We start from the raw sequence: 26,674 nt of genomic DNA on the forward strand, positions 1-26,674 counted from the left end.
TCTCATTCCGAAGAAAGGAGGGGCGATGGATATTAGGGATTTTCACCCTTTTAGCCTGGTGGGGTGTTTCTACAAGTTGATTGCCAAGGTTCTTACTTTTAGGTTGTGGAAAGTCCTGGATGGTGTCATTTCTGATTCTCAGAATGCTTTTGTGGGAGGTCGTCAGATTTTGGACTCAGTTCTTATTGCTAGTGAATGTGTGGACTCTCGATTACGCAGTGGGGTCCCGGGAGTTTTGTGTAAGCTTGACCTGGAGAAGGCTTACGACCATGTCAATTGGAACTTCCTTCTTTACCTGATGGAGAGGATGGGGTTTGGTGATCGGTGGAGGAGATGGATTCATTTTTGTATTTCCAGTGCTCGCTTCTCGATTCTTGTGAATGGTGCTCCTACCGGTTTTTTCTCTAGCTCGAGGGGTTTAAGACAAGGGGATTCGCTTTCCCCTTTCTTGTTCCTGTTTGTGATGGAGGCCCTCAGTAGATTGATGAGTAAGGCTGTTGAGTTAGGGTTTCTGAGAGGCTTTCAAGTGGGCAAGGATGCTGCTCCCCAGTTGGAGGTCTACCATTTAATGTTTGCCGATGATACTTTGGTTCTTTGTGATGCGAATGTGTCCCAGCTTAGATATTTGAGGTGTGTCCTGATTTGGTTCCAAGTTGTTTCTGGCCTTAAGCTGAATGTGGTCAAAAGCGTTTTGGTGCCGGTGGGAGTGGTCCCTGAGATTGGGTTTTTGGCTGATATTCTTGGCTGTCGTACTGGTTCCTTTCCCATCTCTTACTTAGGGATGCCTTTGGGGGCCTCGTCTAGATGTGTTGGGGTTTGGGACCCTGTGGTGGATAGGTTTGAGAAGAGGTTGGCGGGTTGGAAGAAGCAGTTTCTCTCCAAGGGAGGTAGGGTCACTCTGATAAAGAGCACCGTTTCTTGCCTTCCTACTTATTTTATCTCTCTGTTTCAGATTCCATTGTCAGTTGCGGAGAGGATTGAGAGATTGCAGCGTAATTTTCTGGGGGGGGAGGTGAAGAGTTTAAGTTCCATCTGGTTTGTTGGGATCAGGTGTGCAGGCCAATTTGTTACGGAGGTTTGGGTCTTAGAAGACTGGTGCCTTTTAATAAGGCTCTCCTTGGGAAATGGTTGTGGAGATTTGGTGTGGAGAGGCATTGGCTTTGGAGGAGGGTCGTTGCTTGTCGTTTTGGGGAGTCTAGAGGAGGGTGGTGTTCTTTGGAGGTGCGTGGCCCTCGAGGTGTGGGGGTTTGGAAAGTCATTCGGAAGGGTTGGGATGAGTTTTCCAAACACGTTCGCTTTTGAATCAGGGATGGCGCGAGGATTAGCTTTTGGGAGGATGTTTGGTGTGGGGAATCTCCTCTCGCCACATCTTTTCCTCATCTTTTCAGGATTGCTACGGATAGGCAGGCCATGGTGGTTAACTGCTATCATCTTGACAATGGGTCACTGGTTTGGGATGTTCGATTCAGGCGGTTGTTTCAGGATTGGGAGATTGAGGAGGCCATTCGTTTTTTGGAGTTGTTGTATCGCCAGAGAATTGTGGATGGGATTTCTGATTGTTGGTCCTGGGCTGCCACCTCTCATGGGCGCTTTGAGGTTAGATCCTTTTTCAGATGCCTCACGGATGATCGTAGAGCTCGCTTCCCTTGGAAGGTTGTTTGGCGCTCTAAGGCTCCTCTCAAGATTTGTTTATTTGCTTGGACCTCTGTTCTGAGACGGATTTTAACCCAGGATAATTTGAGAAGGATAAATCAGGTGGTGGTCAATCGCTGCTATATGTGTCTTCGGGATGAGGAATTTGTGGATTACCTTCTCCTCCATTGCAACATGGTTAGAGACCGCTGAAATTTGATGTTTGGCTTGTTTGGAATTCTTTGGGTTATGCCTGGATCCGTTAGAGGGTTGATTGAGGCTTGGAGAGGTTGCCATGTGGGGGCTCACATTGTGGATGCTTGGAGGGCTACGCCTCTTTGTGTGTGGTGGTGTATTTGGCTCGAGAGGAATAGAAGATATTTTGATGGGAAGGAGTTGTTGATTTCTACTCTTAAATTCTCTATTATTTCCACCCTTTTTTGTTGGGTTTATGGGAGAGATCATAGATCTTTAGATGAAATTGTCGATTTTTTGGCTTCTTTGAAGGCCTAAAGGTCCTTTGTGGTCTCGTGTATATTTTCAGGGTTTCGCTCCCCTTTTGAGCGCTTTTATATAATTATTCTTACTTATCAGAAAAAAAAAAAAAAAAAAAGCAACCTTCTCAACTCTCATCACGTCCGCTCTCACCACCTCCCAATTCTTTTGGAAAAAATCCATTGTGAACCCATCCGGCCCCGGCGCTTTATCTCCGTCACAACTCTTTAGAGCATCCAACACTTCCTCCTCCCCAAAAGGCCTTTCCAACCCCACCCTAACCGCCTCCGAAATTATATCAAACTCAATATCGTCCAACCTTGGTCCCCAAGAGACAGACTCTGTGAACATCTCCTGCTAGTATGCCACAAAACCTGTCCGAATCTCCTCTCCAGAAGTTCATAACTCCATCAAAACAAATCCTCCCCATGATGTTCCCTCTTCTATGAGCGTTGTCTAAGCGATGAAAAAACTTAGTATTCCGATTACCTTCTTTAAGCCACAAAGCTCTAGATTTCTGTCTCCACGAAACTTTCTCCATTACTACAGTCTCTTCAAACTCAGCTTTGCACTCCTCCCTTCTGCTCCTTTCCACCCCAGAAATCCCCTCAACCCCTTCCTTCTTATCCAGCTCTGAAGTTTCCATAAGAAGCTGATTCTTCCTCCACTCCAGTTTGCTAAACACATCCTTATTCCAAACCTTAATATCTCCCTTTAGGCGTCTTAGTTTAGATGCCAACTGAAAACTTGGATTACCCCTAACATCATACCCACACCACCAATTCTGGACCTTGTCTTTGAAATCTCCCACTTGTAGCCACAAATTTTCAAATCTAAATGGGGATTTTCCTCGCCTGATCCCTCCACAATCCAGCAATACAGGAACATGATCAGAAATTGCCCGTGCACATGCCACTTGGGACACATCTGGAAACTTCTCCTCCATCTCTACTGAAATGAGAAATCTATTCAGCCGAGAAAAAGGAGGAGGATCACGCCCACTCGACCATGTAAATGCACCTCCCACCATAGGAAGATCCAACAACCTGTTAGCTTCCACGAACTCAGAGAAATCAGCCATTGCTCCATCCCACACACCCCTAGAAGTTCTCTCCCTAGTGCTAAGGACAACATTAAAGTCTGCCCCAACACACCACGGCACTCCCCATCTGCTGCTAATGAACCCCAGCTCCTCCCACAATTCTCGGCGCTCCACGTCACCAGCAGGCCCATAAACCCCCGAAAAGCACCACTTCGACCCATCTTCTTCAAACTCAAATAAAACTGATAATGAATGCTTCCTTTTCCACACATCAATCTTCGACACCCATCTCCTATCCCAAAGAACAACAATGCCCTTAGCAGTCCCCTCTGCATCAACAACCTCCCAATCCACAAATCTACCCCCCCACAGACTTTTCATCACCTTGGCCTCCTCCACATCCAGCTTGGTGGTCTCCTGCAAGCAAACCACCTGCACTCTCCATTTACGAATCAACGCCTTCACCACCTTCCTCTTCCTCGTGTATTTAATCCCCGAACATTCCAAGACACAATATTGAGCTTCATTGACAAACACTAAGTCTTCCACTGTCCCTTCTTCCCCCACCCCTCTTCACTCTCCTTGCTCCACTCCTTCCTTCATAATTAACATCAGAAAACAGGCTCTTCAAAACTGGCATGCTCTTTCAGTTCTCGCACCCCTTTCAAAACTGGCATGCTCTTCGCCTTCTTCCTTATCCATTCATCCTCCACTGCTTGAAACAAGTCCTTAACTTGCTGATCCTCCCCTTCCCACGTCAGCCCCAGCGGAGTATGAACCCCCCCCCCCCCCCCCCCCCGCCTTCACCAATATCCAATAGAGGATATAAATAATCCATATCAACTCTGCTATCACATAAATCATCCTTTTCACTGCATGAACTAACCTCAGGTTACACACGGTCAGCAACTCCTCTGTCAGTAAGCAACATACACCTACACCCCACACAAAATTTAGAACCCCTTTTGGCTGTCTCACTCGACCTCAACTTGATGAGCCCCTTCTCTTCCCCTTGCTGTTCATACCCTCCCTCATCCCTGACTGAAAAATCAGACCCCCTCCCTTCACCCTCCACTTCAAAAACCGGCGTAAGCCTCTGAACTATCGATGATCTCACCCTTCCCTCCGTCTCACCCACTCTCCTCACCTCCCCAGAAGGAGTAGAAGTAGAATCATGGGTAGAGAAAGAAGATTTCGGCTGGAACAAGACAGTATACATACTTGGACCACCATCTCCAACCACATCCCATTTTTGTTTCTGAAACCTCGACCATCTTTTGCCTATCGACCACCTACTTGCCTTAACAGCGTGAAATGGTTGAACTAGGGCGCCTGAAGTCTTGCCCCTCTCCTCTTGACCTCCATTCCCTGCCTTAGCCGAAAATTGTGAAGACCCCTTCATTGAAGGCATACTCTGTGATACTTTAGCCCCAGCCCTAAAGTTACTCCCATATTGATCCAGCGCAGCCACCTGAGTCCCCACGTGGGCCTCCTCAAACCAAGCACTATGACCCTCCCCCAAAGGCCCAAAGCCATTAAACACATGCAGCCCAGGTGACTCCACACCCACACCCCCAGGTCTTGGCCAACAAACTGGCCTATACCCTTCGGTCTTCCTTTCTGGCCCACATGAGTAAACCCATCCTCGTGAATCACCCCATCCCTCGCCTGATCCACCCACTATCTGGCTTCAGCCCACACTTACTCCTCCGCATGGGCTCAACTTGAGCCCGCCCTAACACCCTCTAGCCCAAACTACCACCAACCCCAGCCCAAGCAGGGACACCCCCCCCCCCCCAAAAAAAAAAAAAAAAACCTTTTCACCAACCCCATATCCTTTGGCTGAAGATTATGTCCTGTAATCTGGATAGGCACCTAAACAAGCTCCACGTGTAACCTTCCTCCATTCCTTCTGAACGCGCTTGTCCGGCGCATGGCTTCCACTTCGTCTTCCTCCCACATATCTCACTGCTCTTTGGGTCTCCCTTTCCTTCAACCACTCTTGGATTTCAACCGCCCCTTTCTCCCCTTTACTGAGGATCCTGATCCACTCTTCCTCTGTCATCAGATGAGCCCCATCACTTCCTTCTAAGCTCTCTGTGGTAGGAACAAGCTCTGGCAAGACTTCTTCCCAAATTGAGACTCTGTAACAGAAACTGTTGTCATGGATGAACACAAACTTCGGGCACGTTGATCCACTTCTCACTGTAATCCGCACACAATCAGCATCCCTCGTTTCATCCGCAACCACTCTCACAAAGACGCCAAATAAATCACCCACTTCAACAAACAGATCATGACACCATAGCTGCAGTGGGAGCCCCAACATTCGAATCTGCTTCAGCCCTTTATCCCTGAGCACACCACAGCAACCGACCCTGAAAGACCACACATCGATCCTCAATCCCTACTGTCGGCGACCTTCCTTCAACACCCTTTGAGCCTCTGTTGGAGATGGAAACCTAAATAAGAATCTGAAAGAGGCGTCACGCCCACCCCACACGACGTATTCCATGCCCGCTCCCCCACTCTTCTACTCGATCACCCCCCCACCTCTTTATCAAATCATCCCACCAAACATGACAAAAGCATCTATCTTCTCCCTTTCACGGATTCCTCATCAATATAGAGCGATGGCCCTCGATGAGGGATCGCCGTCTTCATTTTCCCCCCAAGTGACAACCTTGGAAGCCTTGCAACCTCAAGAAAGGACTTCATCTTGTATCATCCATGTTATAGATTTTTGGTGGATGTTGTTAAGATACAAAATTATTAATTTGTATAAGATTTTAATTAAGATTATAAATTCACTTCGCACCACGTACATTGCACGTGTGCTTTTACTAGTTTGTTTAAATGGGTCTCTCTTCATAGTTAGAGTATAGAATGCTACCAAAAAGAAAAAAAAAAAAAAAAACCAATCAGATTCTGAAAATGTGCATCGAATCACAATACTGTAAGGGGCACTATATTCTAAAATAAATTCATGTAGCACAGCACTATATGTGCCCTCAGTCCATTACATGGACCATGGTAGTACATATAATGTTCAGCTATTGAAAAGAAATGTATGTTGGAATGGAGGTCTAAATTATGGATAGGAACAATAATTGGTGGATTTACTTGTAAACCCATTAGTTTATAAAATAATTTATTTCTATGCTTTGTATATCTTAATTCTTTCATTTCTTTTGAGATTTGAATAGAAGGAAATATTTCTAAATATCTTTCTCCATTTTGTTGTTTTATTCTTTGTTTAGTCCATCTTATAGAAAAAGATCTGTTCCTACACTCCCGTTCCATGTATTTTTTCCTTTCTCGATTTAGAATTGCATTTATTTTTATGTTCATATATATAACTTTGAAAGGCCTTTTTTTTTTATTTTTATTTGCTGCACTCTCATCACTGTGAATACAAAAAACAATCTAAGCTCTGGAGAAACAAAAAGGCCTGTTGATATAGTAACTCCCGAAACCCTAATGGTCATATTTTACGTGAAAAGATATTAAGTAAAAAATGATTACTGCAACTAATATTATTTCAACTGCAATTGGTATTATATTTCTCTACAGCATTTAAACTAAATGAGCTTTTTAGTATGAAATGTCACAAGCTTACTGGGGACTTGAGTTGCACCAGATCCTGAGTTGTAATTTATACTGTTTATGATCATTGTTATGCTGCGCTTGAGTAATTTTTTGATGTCCTGATTTTTTCTGATTTGTGCATTTCTATGCTGTAGGGCAAGGACATGTTTCTGGTGTCCGTCCTATCACTTCCGCTAAGGTGCCTATTTTAAAAGTCGTCGACTGTGGAACTGGTATTGAGTGTGATATATCAGTCGAAAACAGGGATGGAATTGTGAAATCCAAGATTGTTCGTATGGTTTCTTCAATTGATAAAAGGTTTCAAAAGCTGAGTTTTTTGGTAATGACTCACCTCTCTACTGTTTATACCTCTTAAACTTTCTGCTTATGTTACAAAAGGATCCCCATGTGCAAAACCGCATGCACACTCATACCTGTTGTGAAAGTAAAAGTTTGACATCATTTTAGGCCAGATTATGAGAGATCTTATATTAGGACTCTTGCTTCCTCTTTTGTTATTTAATCACTTTTCCAGCTCACCTTTTCATCTTTTCCTTTTTATGTGTGATAATTCTCTCTTATTTCTCAACAGAAAATAACTCTCTCTATCTCTCTCTACATGATCACTGGTGGGTGCAACAATTGCCAAGTTTTAGGCCAGAATACACTTTGCTGATTGCAAAAAGATTTTCATCAATAAATCATCTAGCATTCTTTCTTAGCAATCAAATTTGATTTGTCCACCTGCCTATGATTTCAAAATGTTTAGAATGAACCCTCTGTTCCACTTTTTTGTCTCTTCTGGACCAGTATAAACATGGAACACCAAGCACAAACCCCCCACTCAGTTATGGTAACTAAAGGAAGGAGGGCAGCATGGAAACCTCCCGCCATGGCACTTCTCCAGCATATTCACAGAGACGAATAACCACCACTACTTCGATGTAAATTAAATGAAGCTAATTTTGAACCTTCTTAATTCTCATATTCTACGCCCTCCTCGAAGTTGATGGTGGGCCCTCTAGCAAAATAAGCTATAATCCAAGTTGCCTGCTCCTTTCACACTGTCCTAGGTTTCGTTGTGTTCCTTTCTGTCTGGAGTTTCACTATATTTGTCAATCGTTTGGTTTGCTTTTTAGGTCAATTGTGCCTTGGACCCTTTCTAATTGTCTAACTATCTTTTTTTCGATATGCTTAGTTTTTGTTGCTAGGTCCTTCTTATTGATTGATGCATTTTTAGCCCCAGTCAAAAAGATTTATTTATGGTTTTCATAGATTTAAAGAAGGCATATGATAGAGTAGACATAATTTGGTGGGCTTTACAAAGAAAATGGGTCCATATGGGCTTTACAAATAAAATTTACAAAGGCTATTCAGGATATTGAGATAAGGGCAAGAGTTTGTACCATATGTGGAGCGATTATTGTTTTTTCTATAAAAGTAGGACTATGCCAAAGATAAGGGTTATTGCTGCAATCCGAGAAGGACAAGACACTGTTAAATGATGAGATGGGCAACTTCAGTGACAGTGCTTTTTGATCCCTCATGAAGAGCAGAATTTATCTCCCTCCATATAGACCAAAGAGTTGTAGGCAAAAGGCACTGAAGAAATGAAGCTCTGACAGACTTAACTCTTGTTGAAGCCAAAGACGAAGCAATCTGCTGATTCAGCTGAGTAGTAGAAAGAACTGACATGTGCAGCAGATAAAAAATCTGTCTCCAAATAACAGAAGCAAAAGGGCACATAGGAAAAACATGATCAATTGAATCCACATTACCATAGCAGCAGTGACCATTAGCAGCCAGCTGAAGACCCTTTCTTCGAAGTGATTAGCCTGCTTGATAAAGTTTTTTCAGAATCCAAATTTTCTCTATCTTCTCAGGCGTTGGGAATCATCTTCTCCGGCCACCTTCTTTAAAGGTTTTCTATTTGCCCTTTTTTTTTTTTTTTTTTGTACTCTCATATGAAATATTTTGTGGAGATTGCAAGGTTGCCTTGCATTACTCAGGGAGATACAGTCAAGTCCGCTCAACCCCAGAGTGGTCTTTTGATCTATCTTGATGATGACTCTAATGGGGGACGCAGGGATGACCTCAGATCCTGTTTGGAAGGAAAGTGCAAGAGAGAAGTTGGAGATCTGGGTCAAATTGCAGATTGGGTTTCTCGCGTATGACATATTTCTTTTGGAGTTGGGGTCTTGCCATTACGTAATTCTCTCATTTTCTTTTGTTTACCCTCACAAGTGGAGGCCATTCAGGTGTTGAAAGAGGGTCAACGTGACAGGGGCGATAACATGTTACGTATTGATTCATGGTGTTTTAGGGTGGGTAGCTCTGGTGTGCTAAAAGAGAAGGGGATGAAAAGAATTGTTGTGTACAATCTTCTTCTTCACCCTTGGTGTCTTGCTCTCTTTGTGACTATTGGGGATTTGTGTGGGTTGAAGCGGATGAGACAAGAAACACTGAATTTGTTTGCATCACGGTGCGAGATGGATGTGATTGTCCTCCGACGATCTACATCCATGATGAATGACTGTCCTACAAAGTTGCTTTATGGGAAGGGACTCCTCCTGAGCTTGTGCCTTAAACGGAGAGTTTGGAAGGAGGGATGACTCTTGTTCGATGAAGGAGGATGAGTTTTGGAAGCTTCTCGCGAAGGGTCCGAAAGGAGTCAACAAGTTTCAGAGGTGGAGAGATGGCCGGAAGATGTAGAGGGATATCAATTTGGTTGGAAGGAGTGGTGCTCATGCGTTTATAGTGAGTGATCGAGATAGGGTGAGAGGGGGGACACATGGAGGGCGAAGAGAACGTTATCCGTATTCTGGGGCTAATCGTTAAAGATTGTTTGAGGTTTAAACAGTTGATGCATGATAGGATGAGATAGAGGCGCAATCCACGTGTTTGGTTTAGGAGGGGGGTGGGGGTGGGGAGACATTGGTTTCTAGTGGGTTGCAGCTGGCATCTACTCTCGAGTTAAAAAATCCAAGGCATGTGACTCGAGAGTGATTTTTGCTACTTCAGATTCTGGGTTGGGCTGAGGGAAACAACACAATTCTAAGATGCAGGAAAATGGGCCTGATTTTACCAGCTCTGTCTATCTAGTGTTCTTTGGCCACAATTCCCCTTGAGCAGCAATGTATAGTATAAGCGGTTTTCCAGGCTCAAGAGCTCCCTTTTGATAGATGAGATACAGGGAATGAATGCTTCTTTTGATAATGTTTTTCTAGGTAACATACAAAGTCAGGCCAGGGTCCGGATCATACCTATAACAATAATAATTTAATGCCTATAGATAAGGTCCAAGGACCTCTACCTAACCAAGGGGAAGATCTTTGCTTAGGGTCCTCCCAAATTGCATGAAGCTTGGCGATGTAACCTGAAACTGTTAAGTCACCCTGAGAAAACCTGGTGATATCTCGCCCCAACTGGAAAATTCGTGCTTTATTCTGCCTTTGAGTATAAGTGCATTGAACTTAATCCCAAATTTACTTAGTAGTCTTCATAAACATATAGCTAATGGCTATGTTTGGTTGCATGCATCGAATTGACTAGCCAAGACATAACCATAGCGTTATCTGCAGATCAGTGTGGATATGCATTCTCTACTCAGCTTGCTCTTTCTCAGAACCAATAATATAGCCAATCTTGCCTTTGCCACCAATGAACATCTTGGTAGACTGTGCCTAAATCAAGTAGTTCGAGCCATCCAACTTCACTGTTGTGATTTGACGTCTTGAATTTTCTGATGAGTTGGTGGGAAAAATGGCACCACCACCCACATAATTTGAGCCAAGAGAATTAACGATTGATGACCCTAAATCTGCCATAATTTGTCACATGACAATAAACAACTCCAAAAACACCACACATTCTGTTAATAAATCAAAGGGTCTCGTCAGACCATAAACAATAACAATGTCTCCTCAGGCCATTCCAGAAAAGTCCAACTACAGACTTTTTCAAGGAGCGCTGCCCGCTTACATAAATAGCTGGACAGCCTCTTGCTCAATATCCGAAACTTCTCTGTAGACTCAAAAAAAAAATTCCCAAGCCCTTCTAGGCATAGTTGTTAAAGGCTTAAGGCGCACAAAAGCGCAAATGCCTCCTGGAGCCTGAGGCGCAAGGCGCAAGGCGAGGAGCGCGCCCGACTGAAGCAAGGCGCACGTTGGAAAAAAAAGAAGCAAAACCCACCTAATAAAGTATTAAAGATGCAATAGTATATAAAAAGATGCAAAAGTCAACTAAATGAATTACTTAAGTTCAATATTCAACATAAAGATGTCAAAGCCAACTAAAAAATACAGAGCTTCAAAGCAATATTAACATTTCAATTTAAAAAGGCAAAAAGCAGAATATTATTTCATGCAAAAAACACATGGATTCAGACTATTCAGTGTTAAGTTTGATGTTAATTTGACTTCAATTTGGTGTTACAATTTGATGTTAAAAATGCATTTCCTCAAACAGTCAAACCAATAACATTCTAAGAATGGAACAAATACAGGCATACAATTTGGTTGCATGATTTCATGAGATCCGAAAAAATTTGACTAATACAAAAAATTTCACCATTTGCACCATCGTATATGGGTGTTGTCATGAGACATTTGAGGGAAAAATTAATTATTGAAATTTAAAGCATATTAGTAGTAAAACTGAAACACTACACGATAGTAGAAACCAAAGACTATACAAACCAGTTGAATTAATTCTTGGACAAAGACTAGGACAAATAAGTACTTACAGCTCTAATCTTGATCAATCTAGCAATTTAAGCAAATGTATGGTATTGTATCAAATATATATATAAAAGTAAAAAGTAAATGCATCCATTTGGATAACTTTATGTATTTGGATCATAATAAAATAAAAAATAAATAGCAACTGTTATTTTAAGATTAATAAAAAGAAGAAGAAAAATAAAAAAATAAAAATTCTGCCAAACTCGACTGGGCCGAGAGAAGAAAAGAAGAAGAAAAGAAGAAAGAAGAAAAGAAGAAGAAGAAAAGAAGAAAAGAAGAATAATAGAGGGGAAAAAAAAAAAAAACTGAAGAAGAAAAAAAAAAATAAAAAAAAAAGGAGAAGAAAAATAAAAAAATAAAAAAAATTCTGCCAAACTCGACTGGGCCGAGAGAAGGAAAGAAGAAGAAAAGAAGAAAGAAGAAAAGAAGAAGAATAGAGGGAAAAAAAAAAAAACTGAAAACTGAGTCGCTGACGAAGAGAAGAGAAGGAAGACTGGAAGAGAGAAGAAGAAGAGGAGGAGGAGGAGGAGAGAAGAAGAAGAGAAGGAGGAGCAGAAGTTGGAGAACTTACCGGCGACGCAGATCTGGCAATTCCAACGCAGATCCGAGACCAAGTCATCCTCGTCAGTCGTTGCTCTCGCTGCCTGCCTCCGTCTTTGCTTTACTTTACTTTTTTGTTATCTTTTTTTCTTCTTTTTATGTTGTAAGTTGTAACATTTTAACTAATAAAATAATAATATAATAAAAACAATAACAATATAAGAAATAAACAAAGAATAAACAATTAAAAATCCAGCATATTGTGAAGAAAGACTTAATAAACAATCAGGCGCCTTTAAAGAACCTTTCGCCTTGCGCCTGTGCAGAAAAGGCGCGCGCCTTATATTACACCTGCGCCTTAAGTCCCTAAAGGCGATGCGATGGCACCTGGAGGCGCGCGCCTTCGGCGCCTTTGACAACTATGCTTCTAGGTGTTGGAGATGAACTATCCCAATTTACTCAACCCTAGAAGAGTATAAAAGAAATTGTGAAGCTTAAAAATACCTGTTTTCGATCACAAAACAGCAACACAGAAAAACATGTGTAGGCAATGTCACAACTCACACGATGTCGCAAACTAAGGTGGCTGTCGCACAAGTAGCAAGGCTGTTGAAAGGTGTGGAAAGGTGTTGACTCTGATACCAAGAAGAAATATAAAAAGAAGAAGGAGAGAATTGTGTAAAGGCTTGAATGAGATAAATCACTCATATACAGCTCTAGTATTTATAGATAAAAAGAGCGCATGCTCATATTACAAGAAAGGAAATTAAATCAAATCAAAGCATATTCTAAAGCATATTCTATGGCATATTATATAACATAATCAAATGTCTGCTAATATGGAAGTCATTCCATAAATCGTGGCTATCATATCTGCTAACAAGTACACCATTTCAGTCCATGGAAACAAGATAATATGTTACAAATGTGGTAAAGAAGGCCAGAAGTCATCTGATTGTTGAAAGGCAGCAAGTAACTTGCTTATCAATGAGGGTGATTCAAACAATACAGAGGGTCAATTTGATGATGCACGAGTTGATGAAGGTCTGCTGGAATTTGAAGAAAATGAAGTCACATTTGAAGATAGAGATCTTCCAAGTCTGGTGGTACGTCGAGCCATGTTAACACCAAAACAACCGGAAGGTGATTGGAGGTGAAGCAACATTTTCAGTACTAAATGTACATTTCACGGACGACTTTGCAACGTCATTATTGATGTAGGCAGCTGTGAGAATTTAGTTTCCAAGGAGATGGTTACAAAGCTGAAACTAGAGGTGCATCCACATCCAAAGCCATTTAAGATAGGTTGGTTCAAGAAAGGAGGTGAAGTAAAGGTAACAGGACAATGTCTTGTTCCTTTTTCAATTTGGAAAGTTATTCAGATAAAGTTTTGTGTGATGTGGTAAATATGGAGGCTTGTCATCTCTTATTGGGAGGACCATGGCAGTTTGATAACAAGACTGTCCACCTTGGTAAAAAGAATGTTTATGCCTTTTATAAGAATGGAGTTAATATGATCCTGGCTCCAATGGAAGATGAGGACTTTCCCAAGTCCAAAAAGGAGGAAGGACATGCCTGCTTAATGTTGCGGCAGTTTCTTAGTGAATTTGAGGATAGTGGAGTTGCATATGTGCTGCTGGCCAAGGAAAGAAAGGAGGAACTGCAAGAAGTACCGGCTGAAATTGATAAGTTGTTGAATGAACTAGCTGAAGTTTTCCCTGCTAACTTGCCTGCAGGATTGCCACCACAAAGGAGTATCCAACCCCATATTTCTGATCTGCTTTGGGATGGACTCTTGGTGCGACATATGGCCAGATGTTGTTCCAATGCAAAAATCAGATTAATTCAGACCTTGGTTCTTGATTTGTGGTCAAGCAGGTTTTGGCAATCTACTAAATTTCGAAAGAGTTATGAAAGTTTGTGCAATGGTATTCATTGTCAATAACGGAAGATTATTGAGCTTTGTTGGAGTAAGGAAAAGAAGAAAGGGAGTTTGGAAGGCCTCGTTTGGATTTTCAATAGATCGTGGTAAATTTTTTCAAACTTGAGGGCGAGTTTTCTTCAGGGAGTAGGGTCTGATGCAAATAAAAATTAATAGCCTAGGAAAGTGTCTAGTCAAAGTTTTAATTATGGTTTGGGAAATCTGAAAATGTAGTGGGAATGGTAAAAGCTGTCATTAATGCTCGTTGGGTAGTTTGAAAGTCAGTCTAGAGAAAGTTAAGTGTCATTAATAGTTTTAGTATAAAAGGGACAGCCCTCTTATCAGTTGTATTCAAGTCTTTATCAATATAATTTGAGTTATTTTCAGAGTATAAACAGTTCTTAAGGCTCTTTCCCAGATTTCCCTTTAGAAATCTAGGCTCCGACGGTGATTGGAGTATTCCTAGTTTCCCTCACAGTTGTAAGAAGACTTCTTCCTTTTTCTTGTTTGCTTCAGTATTCAACAAGTCTTAATGTCATTAACCAAGACCTCATCATCAATCTTAATCAAATAACTTGTATAATGAACTTACAAATGTTTGTATTTATGCATGAACACACACATGTACATATCATATTTATGGATTCATGTACCTCTTTGTGTTTGTTTTGAGTATTTGTGCTCTTTTATTGGATTTGGACCTTCTACTTTAGAATCTGATGGGATTTAATTTACCCATATTTGCAGATGAAAGCTTGGGCAAAAGCACAGGGTATTAACAGTTCAAAAGACAGAACTCTGAATTCTCTATCCATAATATCATTAGTTGCTTTTCATCTACAGGTATGATGATTTTTTCACATCTTAGTGGTGTCTTTGCAAGCACATGCTTTCCTTCCTGTTGATTTTATATGTAATTAGTGATAGATCAAAATTAATCAGCAACTGTCCAATATAGTTATATAAATGTGAAATGCATATAGATTGTCTAGGAAAACTCGAATGACATTTTAGAAGTTTATGAGATGTCATAGCTGTCAAAGAGAGAACATGCTACTAGTTATAGGCTATGTTTTAGAAATAATAGAATTTATTGTGTCAATTCTCATACACTACTCATTTTTATCAATACCTAAAAGATATTTCCGTGGAGTTTCTCTCCATAGAGTTTCCATACAGGACAATAAAAAATACATATTTTGCATGTTTTATTATTGTCTTTTATTTTCTTTTCAATTTTCTAAATATGGGTTATGGGCATGCATAATTGTCACGACCTAGTTCCTTATAAGTAAAATTGGATGGAGTCTTGAATAAAATAAACCACGAAATGTGTTAGCATATATGATATCCACGATTTATGGAATGACTTACTTTAATAGTAGAGATTTGACTATGCATATGTTAGCATATATGATAGCCACGATTTATGGAATGACTTACCATATTAGCAGAGATTTGATTTTGCTATAAAATATGCCATAGAATATACTTTTGAATATATTGTGATTTGATTTAGATTTGATTTAGTTTCCTTTCTTGTAATATGAGCATGTTCTCTTTTTATCTATAAATATTAGAGATGTGAATGAGTGATTCATCTCATTCAAGCCTTTACACAATTCTCTCATTTTTCTTCTTTTTATATTTCTACTTGGTATCAGAGCCAACACCTTTCTACACCTTTCAGCAGCCTTGCTACTTGTGCGACAGCCACCTTAGGCTGTTTGTGACATCGTGTGACGTTGCTTACACATGTTTTTTGTGTTGCTGTTTTGTGATCGAAAATAGGTATTTTTTAAGTTTTACAATATCTTTTTTACTGTTCTAGGGTTGGGTAAATTGGGATAGTTGGTCTCCAACACCTAGAAGGGCTTGGGTAAAAAAATAAATTAGTTTACAAAGAGGTTCCGGATATTAAGAAGGAGGTTGTCAGGCTATATGTAAGAGGGCAACGCTCCTTAAAAAAAGTATGTAATTGGAATTTTCGGGAATGGTCTGAGGAGACATTGTTATTCTTTACGGTCTGAGGAGACCTTTTGATTTATTAACAGAATTTGTGGTGTTTTTGGAGTTTTTTTATTGTCGTGTGATAGATTATGGCAGATTCAGGGTCCTCGACTATTATTCTCTTGGCTCAAGTTCTGTGGGTGGTGGTGCCATTTTTCCCACCAACTCATCAGAAAATCCAAGACTTCAAATCACCACAGTGAAGTTGGATGGTTCTAACTATTTGATTTGGGCACAGTTTGCCAAGATGTTCATTGATGGCAAAGGCAAGATTGGCTATATTACTGGTTCTGAGAAAGAGCCAGCTGAGTCAGAGAAGGCATATCCACAGTGGTTTGCAGATAACGCTATGGTTATGTCTTGGCTAGTAGATTTGATGCAACCAAACATACTTGTTGGCTATATGTTTATGAAGACTGCTAAGCAGATTTGGGATTCAGTTCAACGCACTTATTCTCAGAGGCAGAATAATGCACGGATTTTCCTGGGGTGAGATATCACCAGGATTTCTCGGGGTGACTTGACAGTTTCAGGTTACATCGCCAAGCTTCGTGCTATTTGGGAGGAGATGTCATATTATGATTACTTCCACTCTTGGAAGGATCCAGATGATGCAGTTTTATATGCAGGGATTGTGGAGAAGAATCGAGTGTTTTAGTTTCTTGCCGGGTTGAACGATGAGTTTGAGTATGCTCGTGTTTATTTATTGGGCTTATCTTCATTCCTTACTCTTGAGGATGCATGCTTTTATGTGTTGTCAGATGGGAGTCGTTAGACTCATCCATTAGGTGTTGCTTCTGTTGATCGTTTTGCTATGGAAGTTTGGGTTCCCAACCTTTCAGAAACTACACTATCCCAGTCAGTTCAAAGCTCTACCACCGGTCCTCCTCTGGGACGACAATGCAGACGGTGTGAGCATTGCAGAAAAATTGGTCACATCAAATCTCGTTGTTATGCTAATGGATGCCCACCGCAACAGAAACAATTGCCTCGATCCTTTGCACATTCTGTTACACAACCAGTCTTGTTTTGAACTCCTGACAACTCTGCCTCTACATCTTCTGCCACAGTTACCTTGACTCAAGCTAATTTGGATTAGTTCAAACAATTCTTCAACCAAATGGAGGCATCATCTCAGCCAACCTCCACTTATGCCCACTTAGGTATTATTGCGTCTGCACATAGCGTATCTATATCTTCGACACCATGGATCATTGATTCTGGTGCTTCAGACAATATGACTGGTATGTCCTCATTCTTCTAATCTTATAGTATCTGCTCTGTCCATCTCAAGGTACATCTTGCGGATGGCTCTCCCTCTTCCATTGCTGGGAAGGGTCACATATAAATTACTCCTTTATTAACTTTGTCAGATACATTTCATGCTTCATAGTTGACTACAAATCTTATTTCTGTTAGTAGCGTTACCAAACATTTAAATTGTAGTGTTACGTTCTTTCCCTCTCATCAAGGACGAAGGCAATTAAGGAACCGCGGCCCCCCCTCCTCCCCCCCCGGCGCGTATTTTCTCCCTCTCATATATTCTATATATATTTTATAATAATATATATGTTTTTTAATGAAAATATGGAAAGTGCCCCCCCTGAATTTTCTCATTCTTCATAAAATTCTATATATTTTCAGATTTTTTTCTCCTAATTGTTTCCTTAATACTTATATTCTATATCTGTAAATTAATTTAATTCCAAAAATATCACTATCCCTTTCTATATATATATATATACACTTATATGTTTATACATTATATTGTAAATATATGTTACGGTATACAAATACTTATAATGTGCCCCCTCTGGAAATTTTTTCTGGCTCCGTCACTGCCTTTCATTGTATTTTTCAGGATTTGGTGTCGAAACGGACGATTGGCAGTGTGCGTGAAGTGGACGGTCTATGCCTATTGGATGCTCTTTTGTCATCTCAAGCACATTCAGCTTTATTTTCTAATTGTGTTTCATCTAATAAAGCCTATCCGTTGGCACATGCATTTAGGACATATTTCTTTTGGTTATTTAAAACATTTATTTCCTTCCTTATTTTGTAATGTGGCAGTGTCAGATTTATCTTGTGAGACATGTCATATGGATAAATATGTTCGTTCCAATTATCCTGCTTGTAGTAATAAATCTGCTTTAACACCTTTTGATCTTGTTCATTCAGATGCGTGGGGTCCTTGCCCAGTTACTTCCAGTCTTGGATTTCGATATTTCGTGGTGTTCATTAATGATCATAGTCGTGTTATATGATGTATACACTGTTTTAAATTTTTTTTATGACAATGGTTTAGACTCAATATGGTCGTACCATTAAAAAATTCAGATCTGACCAGGGTACGGAGTACACTTATGGGGAGGTACAACGGTTATGTATATAATTTAGGATTGAGTATCTGATGGCTAATGTTAAAACTCCTTAATAGAATGGCCGTTCTGAGAGAAAGAATCGCTAGACTTAACCAGAGCAATCTGCATTGGCATGAATGTTCCCCATTCATTTTGGGGAGATGCAGTTCTTACAGCTGTTTAAATCATTAATAGGACTCCTTCTAGGGTACTTAACTTTGCAGCCCCACTCTTAATCTTACATCCTAATTTATCTCTGTTTTTTGATTCCTCCGCGAGTCTTCGGGTGTGTGCGCTTTGTTCAGTAGTTGGGGCAGATTCGTGCAAAGCTTGACCCCAAGGCTTTGAAGTGTGTGTTTTTGGGCTATTCTCACTCTCAAAAAAGATTATAGGTGTTACCATCCTCCCAGTCATCGGCGATTTATATCCATGGATGTTTCTTTCTTTGAGCATACACTGTACTATAGTGGTTCAGTTGGTTCTCAAAGTGAATGGTTCCCATTGAATATAATGGATGATCACCTTCTTCCGTCTTCAACTCCTCTCCCGTTACCTGTTTCGTCTTCTATGATTCCTCCTCGTGATACTCCTCCAGTAGGGGGAATTGTTCCTTTTTTATAGGTTTATAGTCGGAGACAATAAGTACAAGCTTCCACTCCCACGATCGACTGCCCTGTTCCTTCGGCACTAGCTTTGCCTTCTCAAGCTATTGTTTCGCTAGATGATCGCCCCATTGCTCTTCGAAAGGGTAAACGTTCTTATATATACCCTATTTCTAATTTTGTTTCTGATTATGCTGTCTCACCCTCATATTAGAGTTTTCTTGTTTCTGTTGCCTCGGTTCCTTTTCCTTCTAGTGTTGCAGATGAACTAGCGCAACCTCAATGGCATGATGCTATGACAGAAGAACTACAAGCACTTGAGAAAAATCAGACTTGGGACATGGTTCCATTTCCTATTAGACGAAAGGCTGTGGGTTGTTATTGGGTGTTTACAGTTAAGCATAATCCAAATGGGTCAGTTGCCCGGTTGGTTGCCAAGGGTTATGCTCAGACTTATGGCATAGATTAGCAGGAGACTTTTGCCCCTATTGCCAAGATGAATATCATATGTGTATTATTTTCCGTTGCTACGATTTGATCTTGGCCTTTATTTCAGTTAGATGTCAAGAATGCCTTTCTCAATGGTGATTTGCAGGAGGAGGTGTACATGGTTCCTCCTCTGGGCTTTCGTTCTCCTGCTCATTCTAGTTTGGTATGCCGTCTTCGTTGTTCTCTGTATCGCCTCAAGCAGTCTCCTCGAGTTTGGTCTGATCGCTTTGGCACTGCCATGCTCAAGTTTGGTTTCCATCAAAGTGCAGTTGTTCATACGTTGTTTTTACGTCATTCAGGCGGTAAGACAGTTGCTCTCATTGTGTATGTTGATGATATTGTTCTTATCGGCGATGATACTATCAGAATTGCTGAGGTTAAGAGCTATCTTGGCCGTCAGTTTGAGATTAAGGATCTTGGTCCCCTACAGCACTTCTTGGGCATTGAGGTGGCTCGCTCCAAGGCTGGCATTTTCATCTCTCATCGCAAGTATGTTCTCGACTTGCTTTTTACTTCGGGTTAGCTTGGCGCTCGTCCTGCTGATACTCAAATTGAGCAGAATCATCGGTTGGCTGATTCTGAGGGGGAGTTGTTGTCAGATGTTGGTCAGTATTAACGACTTGCGAGGAAGCTCATCTATTTATCCATGACTTGACCTGATATTGCTTATGCCGTGAGTGTCGTGAGTCAATTCATGCACTCTCCTCGTACCCCACCTTGGTGCAGCTATTCGGATCCTTCGCTACTTAAAAGGGTGTCCAAGCCGTGGTATTTTGTTTTCCAATCATGGTCACTTTCGTGTTGAGGGTTGGACAGATGCTGATTATGCAGGATCAATTTCTAGGAGGTCAATTTCGGGTTATTGTGCTACTATTGGTGGTAATTTGGTTACTTGGCGTAGTAAGAAGTAGGATGTTGTCTCTCGATCTAGTGTAGAGGCAGAGTATAGGGCTATGGCTCTTGGGGTATGTGAGTTGCTATGGCTGAAAACCTTGAAGACAAACTTGTGCCTTCCAATGTCGCTTCCATTCTCACTCTACTGCGATAACAAGTTTGCCATTAGCATAGTAGCAAATCCCGTTTAGCATGACATGACTAAGCATATAGAGGTGGACTATCACTTCATTCGAGAGAAGATCATCTCTGGTCAAATTTGCACTCCATTTGTCACAAGCTCTCAGCAGCTTGCACACATTCTTACAAAGGGCGTTAGCATGAGCGTGTTTGAGAATGCATTGTCCAAGTTGGGCGTTTCAGATATCCACGCACCAACTTGAGTGGGAGTGTTAGTATATATGATATCTATGATTTATGGAATGACTTACCATAATAGCAAAGATTTGACTATGCATATGTTAGCATATATGATAGCCACGATTTATAGAATGATTTACCATATTAGCATAAATTTGATTATGCTATAGAATATGCTTTAGAATATATTGTGGTTTGATTTAGTTTCCTTTCTTGTAATATGAATATGTGCTCTTTTTATCTATAAATACTAGAGCTGTGAATGAGTGATTCATCTCATTCAAGCCTTTACACAATTATCTCATTTTTCTTCTTTTTATATTTCTACTAAATGCATATCATCAAACATATGTTCAAAAAAATAAAAATAAAAATATACTTTTCATTCATATAGCGACCATCAACAGGCGTACATACATGGCTTACAATCGTGACAATTACATATTAATGCAAAAAATATATTGATTGCTGAATTCCAAGTTATTTTACAGAAACTTCAAGTATCTCAATTATATTGCTACACATGTCCCTCTAGATTTGTCCCTGTTGGGAGCCGTCATCTTCTCAAGTCTGCATTCTAACAAGGAGAAGGTGAGCATGAATGATCCACAAAAATCCAAGCTTGCCTCTTCAGTAGGCGTTAATGTCTTACGATAATTCATATAGAGCATAATGATACTATTAACTACCATTTACTCTAAAAGCTTAAGCTATTAGAGGGTTAGGGCTGTAAATGAGCCAATCCGAGCCGAGTAGTGAGCTGTTTGGGCTCTGCGGCTCTGCTTGGCTGTTAGAGCATGGTGTTTGAGCTCGGCTCGAGTTCAAGCCGAGTTCACACAATAGCGTTCGAGCTCGGCTCGAAACCATTCACTAGCTATTCGAGCTGAGCTCGAAGCTCATTAAAATTACTCTAAAACAATATATATATATATGTGTGTGTGTGTGTGACACTATCATATACACATATATATATGATGGGGTGCAGAGATTTAGACAACACAACAATCTCAAACAATAAATTATTACATAGATTTCTCAAGTTGTCAATGTGTAAAAACTTGCAAGTGATTAATTATTGTGGGAGTGATATTGTTCTTGTGCAATTCTTACTTCTTTTCTGCTGGAATTTGATTACAAAGAGAGACTGGTTTTAAACCTCTGGTTTAGGGAGACTGGAGTCTTTCCTATTACATAGCTTTGCTGTCACAGACTAGCCAGACTTATGGGAGGAAGACGAGTAGCCCCGATGGCAAAATCCATCTGCGGCTAGGGTTGTATGTGTGAGAGAAAGAGAAGGTAATAGGAAGGATGTGGCTCGGATTGCGTATCAGTTTAGAAACAAATCCTAATTGAGAAAGCCAAATAGGGTTTAGGGTGGGCTGAAAAGGAGATGGGCTTTGGGTTCTAGGCCACTTAAATTAAAGAAATAATAATATAAGTTATGTTGGTTGGGTTGGGTTGGGGTAGGTTGGGCTGGGGTTGGATTTCTGAAGCAAACAGAAAAAGGAACACAAGTCTTCTTACAACAGTAAGGAAGACCGGGAATACTCTGATCACTGTCGGAGCCTATATTTCTATAGGGAAATCTGGGGGAAAGCCTGACGAATTATTTTTACTCTTAAATAACTCAAAATTCTATTGATAAAGACTTGATTACAACTGATAAAGAGGCTGTCCCTTTTATAATACTACTATTAGCGACACTTGACATTTCTTAGAATGACATTTCAGATTCCCATATCATAATTACTACTTAAAACTTTGACTAGACACTTTCCAAGACTATTGGCTGCCTCAATCCTCACTAAAGTACCCTTAAAGATTTGCATCAGACCCTCCTCCTTGAAGAAAACTCGCCCTCGAGTTTGAAGCAATTTACCACGATCAAATAAGAACCCGAGTAAAGCCTTCCATCCTTTCTTTCTTCTTTTCCGTACACGAACAAAACACACCAATCTGCTGTTACTAACAAAGAATCTGATTTTCAGACCTCTCTTTAGAAATTTAGTAAATTTCCGAAACCCGCTTGAACACAAATCAGGAGCCAAGACCTGAAATTCATGATCTCTCAGCTCCAAGAAGAAAGAAGATTCATTTTAAACCAAATTATGCAAGTAAACTCTGTCTGTTGTACTGTCTAATGCACCAGTTACCGTAGGAAATGTAATGGTCTTATCTTCAAATGTTCCACCTATTTGTTTGTTGACGAACATAAGCTCTGAAATTCCTACAACTTGGGAATCAGCCTGATATATTTTCTTCAATTTCTTCAATGGTTCCCAACTTCTCACCTCAAATCCACGATATACAGACTGAATAATGATAGCTGCCTCAGTTTCTGACAAGTTCTCGGCTGCTTCTTCAGACTTCTCCTCTTCTGCCTTAATTGTCTCTTCATATTTTTCACCATTGTTGTCAAATTCTGGAAGTGAGGAAGTTGAGATTTCCTCCAGTGTCTTACCTTCTTCATCCACCCATCCAGTAAGTTCATCCCAAGTTGGAGTGACATCCACAAAATCAACACAATTTCCAACGTCTTCCTCAAGGATGAGTTGTTTTGCATTGATCACACGAATGTCTAAAATTATTGGACACTCGGCAGATTTGAATCTTGAATCCTCGTGCGTGTAGGACCAAAATTCAGAATCTTGGGCATGGTTCACCATTGATGTCCATGTGCGTTGTGATCTGGCAGCACTCAGCTTTGGACTTCTAGACTGCATGCGACATTGAATCTCTCTCTAGCAGGCTGTCTTAACCAATTTTCACATTGATATGCATCCATTCGCTGCCCTTGTCTCCCAATGTCCAGATTTAGAGGAGAAATTTGTTCTAATATAGCTCTCAATTGAGAAATTTGATGTTGCTGATTTTTCGCCAGATTTTGAACATCTTCTTTTGTGACTATCGTGCTTCCTTGCCTAGCCATAGATCCGTTGTAATCACAGATCTAAAGGAGAGGCTTTGATACCAGTTGAAGCAAACAGAAAAAGGAACAAAAGTCTTCTTACAACAGTAAGGAAGACCAGGAATACTCGGATCACCGTCGGAGCCTAGATTTCTAGAAAATATGTAGAGGGAAGAATTAACAATGTCTTACCAGACCATAAACCATCAACAAAGTCTCCTTAGACCATACTCGAATGGGTGGTACCAAACTCACAATGCCCTCGTGGTCGTCGAACCAATACAATATTGAAGAAAGAGAAGAAAAATGTGTAAAGGCTTGAATGAGATTGTAAGAATATGTAAAGACTTGAATTAGTGTAAATACTCTTTCACATCTCTGGTATTTATATACTAAAAGGAGCATGTGTTAATATTGCAAAAAAGGAAACTGAATAAAATCAGTGCATATTCTATGCCTAGACATACGCATAAATAAAGTTAAAATCCATAATTCTAGCCTATCAAATCTCGGCTAATATGGTAAGTTAGATACATGATTCTAGCTTATCATATCTCGGCTAACAATTATATATCCCCATTGTAATCATCATTTGAATATAAAAATATACAGTCAATTCTTCTCCCACATTATTCAGTAGTTCTTAAAATCTTATCGATTCTTCACTGAAATATCTCATGTTTTAGCTCTATGTGTTTGGGCAGAAGTTGTACAATTCAGTCTATGAGAGACATATCTTTGTACACAAAGGCTCATTCTCAGTCTTCATGTGAGAGATGAAAAGGCTTCCTCTTGACCTTCATGTGAGAGGGTTGTGGCTTACACTCGGCCCTGATGTGAGAGGATCAGGTTTACTCTCAGCCTTCATGTGAGAGGAAATAGGCTTACTCCCGGTCTTGATGTGAGAGGAGATATGCTTACTCTTGGCTTTGATGTGATAGGACCAGGCCTACTCGCGACCTTTGTGTGAAAGGAGAAAGGCCAGGTCTCACCTTTGATGTGAGAGAGGTTCCCACTGATCCTAAAAGTGAAGAGGCTCTGCTCACTGACTTGAAGGAGGAGCTCCAATGAAGTTTGACTTCAAATTCCTCATTCCTCAAGTACAAGCTTGAGGCGAGGATGTAGGAGATTATCCAAACCTCGTAAAATCATGTGTCTTACTCTTAAAACTCTTTTAATTTGCAGCATGTTAGTTTAATTCAAACGCATATGCATCAGTTTGAGTTGAGATAACCTTCTATGGATGTATGATTTCTTTGTTTCGTATTCCTCTGTTTTAGAAACATGATAGGATTAGATGCTTTCTAGGATTAGATGCATGATAGGAGTAGATGTATCATGTATGCTAGGATTAGATGTATGTTTAGGAGTTTGTTTTCACCGAGTCTTAATGTTTGAAGGAATTTATAAAGAAATTGAATTCATACTTATCAAGCCAAATCTATTCAAGTATACTTGAATCAATTTTTGCTTCAATCATCAATCATTTCCAAACTACCTAATCACTTGTAAGAAGCCAAATAACCAGTATTAGGAAAACCTAGGCAACCTAAGCCATACAACAACCATTAGGAAGCCAATCTACCAATTGCCTTAGTCATCTCATCACAAAGTACATTCCCTAGGCAATATAAATAGCCCAAACCTTTCTAGCCAACCTTAGTCATCCTAACTAACCAACCTTGGTACTCCGTTTTAGTAAGCATCCTTAGATTACCAATTAGGATTCCTTGACCTTAGAACCTGTCCGAAGAGATCATTCGTAGTTTGATACTGACACCCCTCTTCTCTCTCCATCTATCTTTTAGGGTCAAGGTCTGGACGACACAAACCATCATCCAACAATTGTGACAGATTGAAGTGATCAGCAGTCGCCTGATTCTCAAGTTCTCAAAAGACAACTTATCCTGAAGTGCTAGACAAGAAGACAAGAAGTAAGTGAGCACTTGGCATGGTTTCAGAGGAAATATACAAGAGTTGTCTCCTTTTTGAACTACTACCCTAGGCCTTCTGATTCAGTTCTATGGAGGAAAATGTTGGTGTTGGTTCTACTTTAGTTTTGTTCACGGATCCATGGTGTCAAGGACAAAGTTTGCTTTCCAGATTTGGCAGCAGATTGTAGAGAGTTTGGTCTGCCAAAACAAGCTTCTCTTTCTGCCATTATCCACATAGACAGTGGATCTATTCAAGGGATTCTTCTGCTGCAATTAATCAGTTGAGGTCAATCGATCTTCATCATGGTTAGGATACCATTGTGTGGAGGCATGGTGTATTCTCTTTTAACGATGTCTGGGATAAGTGCAGAAGGCAGCATACTTAAGTTAGTTGGTTTGCAGTCTGAATGAAGTCCCAAACAGCACTGCAGGTAGAAACATTGTTTTATGTCGTTAATCTTTTTTTTTTTTTTTTTTTTTGATAAGTTTTATGTCTTTAATCTTTCGCACCCCAAAACCACCCTCCACCTTTGGAGCTACAACCAAATTCCATCTAAGAGCATGCAGTTTCATGTGATCATCAGAAGATCCCCATAAAAAGTCTATCTTCTCCAAATACTGACAACAGATGAATAAATAGTAAACACCGAGCACCAAAAATACACAAAAGAAGTTAAACCGGATCTCACTAGCTCCAATCTCCCTGCTGTGGATAAATAGAGAACATTTCCGGAATTGATTCTAGCACAGAATTTTTCAATCATGCAGTTTCCAGTTTTTATTTATACAAATATGTTTTGATGTGTAAGATGCCAACACGACCGTGCTGAAGCAGCATATAATGTTATGGTTCTGCTGCTGCCTATCTTCCCCTTGTTTTTTTACTTTTTTTTTTGGCTGCTGCTGCTGGGGTTGAGCCTATTCAGCGACCTGGGAATTAATATATCCTCATCCACTTCCCTGTACTGACATCCAGAGAGAAATCAAAGTTACAAGTAATTCGATATTCAAGAGAAGTCCAAGTGCCTAGAGACACTATTACCTTGGTGGGATGCTTCAATAGTTCATGTTTTGTCATTGATTCAGCTTGTTGATTTTTTTTTTTTTTTTTTAATACTAAATTTATGTTTCAGCTTTTTGCTTTGTTACTTAACACA

General features: G+C 40.3%; 1 protein-coding gene across 5 annotated transcripts in view; it reads left to right on the forward strand.

Annotated features, from left to right (window-relative positions):
* The window catches only part of LOC132267350 (protein HESO1-like), a 52,868-nt gene that overhangs the window by 23,540 nt on the left and 2,654 nt on the right, over window positions 1-26,674 (forward strand). For all 5 annotated transcript variants that reach the window (XM_059768510.1, XM_059768509.1, XM_059768511.1 and 2 more), the window contains 2 exons: window positions 6,913-7,097; window positions 14,708-14,803. In XM_059768510.1, the coding sequence (XP_059624493.1) occupies window positions 6,913-7,097; window positions 14,708-14,803 (281 nt within the window). The remainder of the gene's footprint in view (window positions 1-6,912; window positions 7,098-14,707; window positions 14,804-26,674) is intronic.

The sequence above is a fragment of the Cornus florida genome, unplaced genomic scaffold, assembly GCF_030987335.1.
Source record: "Cornus florida cultivar Cherokee Brave unplaced genomic scaffold, ASM3098733v1 CherokeeBrave_3.0.0_Hap2_Chr07, whole genome shotgun sequence".
NCBI classification, from domain to species: Eukaryota; Viridiplantae; Streptophyta; class Magnoliopsida; order Cornales; family Cornaceae; genus Cornus; species Cornus florida.